The sequence below is a fragment of the Cydia strobilella genome, chromosome 13 (assembly GCF_947568885.1).
Source record: "Cydia strobilella chromosome 13, ilCydStro3.1, whole genome shotgun sequence".
NCBI classification, from domain to species: domain Eukaryota; kingdom Metazoa; phylum Arthropoda; class Insecta; order Lepidoptera; family Tortricidae; genus Cydia; species Cydia strobilella.
Genome location: NC_086053.1, coordinates 5,452,355 through 5,458,152, shown reverse-complemented (window position 1 = coordinate 5,458,152; position 5,798 = coordinate 5,452,355). Strand labels below are relative to the sequence as shown.

At 40.7% G+C, this 5,798-nt stretch overlaps 1 protein-coding gene across 1 annotated transcript; it reads left to right on the top strand.

Annotated features, from left to right (window-relative positions):
• The first annotated feature begins 4,713 nt into the window (after nucleotides 1-4,713).
• On the top strand, nucleotides 4,714-5,798 carry LOC134746543 (enhancer of split mbeta protein-like). The gene has a single exon (XM_063680956.1). It carries the CDS (start codon nucleotides 4,808-4,810, stop codon nucleotides 5,600-5,602), a length of 795 nt encoding a protein of 264 aa, XP_063537026.1. The 5' UTR covers nucleotides 4,714-4,807; the 3' UTR covers nucleotides 5,603-5,798.

Here is a 5,798-nt window from a genome sequence, read left to right as displayed (position 1 = left end):
ACCGCGATTACTCAAAATGTTACTAAAGTGACTAGACATGTTCTTTCCGTGTACCCTTCATATACAGTCAACTGTAGTAGGTATACGTGCAATGTATGAAATTCCTCAGGAAAATGTTGAAGCTCGAAAACGAGTGCAGTTTCATTACATAATTACCCAAGCAAAAGGAACTGTACTTAGGTATTGTTTTTCATTGTTCTTCATAAAATAAAGTGATGGGGTTGCTTTGTGATGATGGATGACTGTTTCCTCGATTAAAAAATGTATTTAATTAGTAAGTAAATAGGCTTTAACAGAGTTTACAACTTAAACAGCGTTTGTGTATTTTTTTAAGTGGGTTATACGGTTTTACCTTATTTATTAAGTTAGCCAGTTTAAGATCTAACACTTTAAACTCTCGCGTTTTGTACACATATTAATGTCATTAACGGGTCTAACGGGATTAAATTAAAGAGTTTAAGATCAACTTCATAATGAGGAGTTACAACTACTACGAAGACTCCAATTTATTTATTTATTTTTTTCACAAAATCTTTTTTTTTTTTTTTTTTTATTACAAAAAGGCAAGCACTTGACCGCAATCTCACCTGATGGTAAGTGCCGATGCAGTCTAGGATGGATCATGCTTACCTAAAAGATGTCTATTCACTCTTGATTTAAAAAGATCCAAGTTATAGTGGACTGGGAATATATTTGCAGGAAGTGAATTCCACTCCTTAGCCGTTCGTATGATAAAGCTGGATGCATAGCGCTTAGTACGAATCAGTGGCAGAGTAACGACGCCGTACTATTTTGACTGAACGCACACCTGTTTATTTCGAGAATTCTTTTACGTTTAAACCTGTAGATAATAAATTCACCATATCAAGTGCCGACTGTAAATATTGGTTCAGCGCCATGTTGATTTTTTACAGATTATACTGCGATATTGTAAGGAGAGTCAATAAAAAAATCGCTCAAATCGATCGACTCGTGAGTTCAATACCCGAAAATACAAATATTTGAGGATTGTTACTAGAAAACGGTTTTACTTGCTCCTACTCAAGTTAAACTTGTACTGATATGTGGTTGATATTGCCATTAGCATATAAGTGTTATCTGAAACGATATCGACGCAGTTTAGGTACTATGTATTTGTATCTATCTACATTCTACTTTATCGCCATTTTAAAATTCTCTTGAGTAGCAAAATAACATATTTACGCCCAGGGCGTACATTGAATCCTGAACGATGCGAAAGATTCTAAAAAAGAATCCCCGAGCGTAGTGAGCCAACTGTTAATGCCCAAAAAGCCAAAGTGGAAATAATTTTACTACCATGTGACACATACTGCTTTTGACATCACCTATGAGGAAAAGTAAAAGCCCGTTTTGGAATAAGTGATGTGAAAATTTCGGTCAATCAAATAGATACGAGCTATGGGCTAGCATAGCTACCAAATGGATGCCAGAAGAGGGGCGCGGACCCGGCAGGCCCAGACGGAGATGGCGGGACGACCTAGACACCTTTCTCAACAACTGGCTGGAGGTGGCAGGCTGGAGGGAGTCGTGGAAGACAAGGGGAGAGGCCTTTGCCCAGCAGTGGGACACCATAATAGGCTAGCAAAAAAAAATAGATACGAACTGGATGTTACATATAATACCTACAATTGCATGTCGTTACTTGTCATGCCTCCGTGACAGTAATCGTAAATGTGATGAAATTTTACCCGAGCGGTTTGAACCCTTTGAAATCAATCCTCAACGTGTGACAGCGCGACGGTGCCTTACAATTTTACCCTACCGTTTCAATTACTGGAATTCGTTGTAGGTACACAGCAATACAACGTCCGTTTATGCAGACACAGACTTTGCAGTGACAAAGTATTAAAGTGCTACTTAATAAACTTCAAATTAGGACTGTGTCGCTTGCGAAGTCGGTATATTGTCGGGTCGGTTATTGTAGTGACACTGCTCTTAAACAAAATTACCTTTCCCAATATATATGCAATAAAATTTGAAAAGGTTACACGCCTTTAGTCAACTCTAAGGGCAGTATCTACTGTACCTAGTACCCAATTACTTAGGAAAATATCAAAATAAGGCATGGCACCTATCAAAAATCAATAATATTCTTCAAAACATCTAAGAATTCATTTACTCGTAGAACAAAGACCAAATAAATAAATAAAAAACACCACAAATTAAATGTAATCGCCTCAAGTGAACTAGAGAAAAACAAAAGAAGAAACATAGAACTTAAAGGTATGCCTATTGGCTACATCCTATGACACAGTCTGAGCTAGGACCATACGTCACTTTTACTGAACATTGTTTTGTCACTATGAATACTTAAGGATGAGTCATTTAAAACTTTCCTGTGAGAACCGAACTTGCTGCGTCGCCATTCCGAGCGATGACACCAGACTCCTTCGACATGAATAACATTCCTGACTTCAATCCGAAATTTACATTGATAAGTAAATAATTGTTATACCTATTCAAAAGTGGTCGCGTGGGCGATAAGATGTCCGTCGATGTCCTCGATCTTGTAGATTCTGCGTTAGCCATTGCGTCGCGCCATAGGAATTTATAGCTCCAGTCATAAACTATATACGTGATAGAAAAAATAAGGAGACAGGGTCCGACCCCATGCTTACGTCACCGTGTCAACAAAGCGGTGCCCACGCGCTAATGTATTCAACGCAGCGATTGATGAAGTATAAAATTTCTTAGTACCGTCTCACTCACAATGGAATTATGATAATTTATCGGTTGGCTTGTGCCGGCCGAGTGTGTGGGAACGCGCGCGGCACGGGCTTTCCCACGACGTCTGCTCACGGCGCGGAACGTCTCCGATTCCAAAGGAAGTCACGTCTCTTACGCCTAATCGCGTTTCGCTGGTTTTAAATCCTCAGTGCTAAAAGGACGTAAGAAGCGAGACGTCGCTACTTTTTGCAGGGTTTAAAGGCGCGTTTTAACACTTAAGGCGTTCTATGTTTATGGTTGGCGAGACAGAATTGGAGTAAGTAGCGTCACGGCGGTGCGACCGCACAATGGTCGATGTCGAGCGACTAGCGGTCTCGAGTCTCACACCTCCGTTGGTGATACTCAATGTTATTGTTTTGACTGACTAATTGGGGATGTTTTATATCCATCCGGTTTAATACCGGTTAATCTTAAGCATTGCAGTTACAATATGAAATTTAAGTGTATAGGTACTTACCTAACGAAATAGCTGCTACATTGTTGTTGCAACACAATCATGAACGAAGTTTTATTAGTAGGTCACTCAAATATAAATTATTAAAGTGGGTAGCCTAGGCACATGGCAATAAAAAGTTAGTGCGTTTCTATTCGTCACCGTTGTCTGTATGGCCCGCGGAGCGGAGGCGATAACGTAGTGTCGCGCGGACTTGCGCCTGCCGCCAGGCGCTAGGGTTGTCACACCCACGATTTTAAAATTGTTGACAAATTGAAAAAACACTTAACGCGTACTATATTACTATATATTTGATAATCATAATTATAATCTTTATTGTCTGTGAGAAATGGGTACATTGCACAGTAATTACTATTGTAACAATTTTACGTAAATAAAATCGCTTTGTATGTATAATATTTGGTTATGAAACGACAATGAATGTAGGTACCAGAAAAATCTTTAAGCGACGTAGCATGCCTGCTGTAACTAACGTGTGATTTTAAAAATACCATAAAATTTAATCTTTACGATTTTTTCATCTTGCCATGTCCAAGTAAAAATACAACAGAAAGACCATTTTTTAAACGAAAAATTACAATTGTATTGTCCTAATATTTTTTTTAGGTATTCTTCCTTTAGTTAAAATGTACTGTAACGTCTTTTTGTACGAAGGGGAAGTGTGTGCATTGTCAGTGCTTTAATAAATTGCCACGAGTCTGTGACGTCACTGTCTTGGGGGACGTGACATCACGTCGCGAGGGGATCGCGCGCCGCGCCGCGCCGGCGCAGCGTGGGAACGCATGGCCAGCTGAAACTTGACAGCTGTTTGGACTTTAACGGTGCGTTTTAAGAATGTCGTAATAATAATAAGTTTTAAACTTGATTTTAATAATAAGTCTAGAAAAAAAACTAAAAAATTACTACCATTATAATGATCATACTTTATTTTCAAAATCATGAATGTTAATTGAATTACTAATAATAATGTGTTACTAATTAGGTACGTTGAATTTACTAGTTTTAATATTATGTTTACATAAGGACCAGAAATGTACCGAAACAGTGATGGGCGTCCAATTTAAGTAGCTTATTAATAAATATTTTATTACGTATTGCAAAAGGATTGTATAGTTATTGAATTCTAAAACTTGAAAAGCTTTCTATAATCGTGACTATAAAAAAATGTTTATCCATATATTCATGACTGACTTAGTTATAAAATTACATTTTTATCGATATAATGTCGTTAAAAATGTAATTTAGATATATTATCTAAGCTCTTGCTTGTTTTATTTAGCTACTTTAAATAGGTAACAAGCTAACTAGCTTACTAGCTCATTATATCTAACCGTATATGCGTTAGTATTCTTGTAATAACAAATATTAAGACAAAGTAAGTAGGTACATAATTTATTATTAATTAGAGAAACTATTTTCGAAAATTAAATATGTATGTTCTTAGATTACTATTGACGTTTGTAACGCAAAATGTCTAATAATATTCCATGAGACAGCTGTTACTAAAATCGTAAAATAAAAATAGTAATATTGTCTTACGTGGCACCCCTGCTTTTATCACGGGCGTTTTGCCACAATCGGTGTAGGGCGCATAAAAGCGACGCGATGCTCGGCGCGCGCTCCATTCGCTCACAGACCGCCGCGCGCGCCGCACCAATGATCCTCCCGCGCACCATGTCCCCGCCGCACGGCGCCTTCCACCCGCCACACGCACACCCCGACGAAGAACCCGTCTCCCGCACCTACCAGTACCGCAAAGTCATGAAACCCATGCTAGAGAGGAAGCGAAGAGCTCGCATCAATCGCTGTCTGGACGAGCTCAAGGATCTCATGGTCACGGCCCTCCAAGCGGAAGGAGAAAACGTCTCCAAACTAGAAAAAGCGGACATCCTCGAGCTCACCGTCCGACACCTCCACAGTCTCAAGAGGAGGGGTCAACTAGTGTTGAAACCGGAGATGTCATATGCAGAACGCTTCCGTGCTGGATTTACACAGTGTGCTACTGAAGTGTCACAGTTTATTGCGAACGCGACGTTGGCCGCTAACGCGATGCAGCGTCAAGGTCCAGTGGACCCCCAAGCCGGGGCGAGGTTGTTGCAGCATCTCAGTGGTTGTATCAGGAGGTTGGAGAATCCCCAAGTTGTCCAGCCACAGCCGATCGCGCCTAATGGAGTCACACGGCCGACGCCGTTACCGGCAATAGCGCAAACACAGCAACCTCAAGCACCTCAGCAGGGTCCGGAGAGGACGTCGTTACACGAGCGAGGGTTGAAGAGGCCAGCAGAGGCGCTGGTGGACGTGGAAGCGGCGCTTGCGAAGCGAGCGTACGCGCCGCCGTCGCCGCCCCACAGCCCCGCCTCCGAGCCCGACCCCGCCCAGTCGATGTGGCGGCCCTGGTGACGGCTGTAGCATGAAGACGTCAGGACTGTGTGACCCAAGTTTAGTGTGATACGAACTTTGTTGTTTATTTATTGTACGTTCCTAGAACCGATGTGTGTTATAGTTAATCTTTGCATGGTTAGTCGTTCTGCTCGCTTACGCTTGTTGAAGTTTGTGTTTGGAATTAATAAATAAGGTTTTTGTTTTTGATTAATAA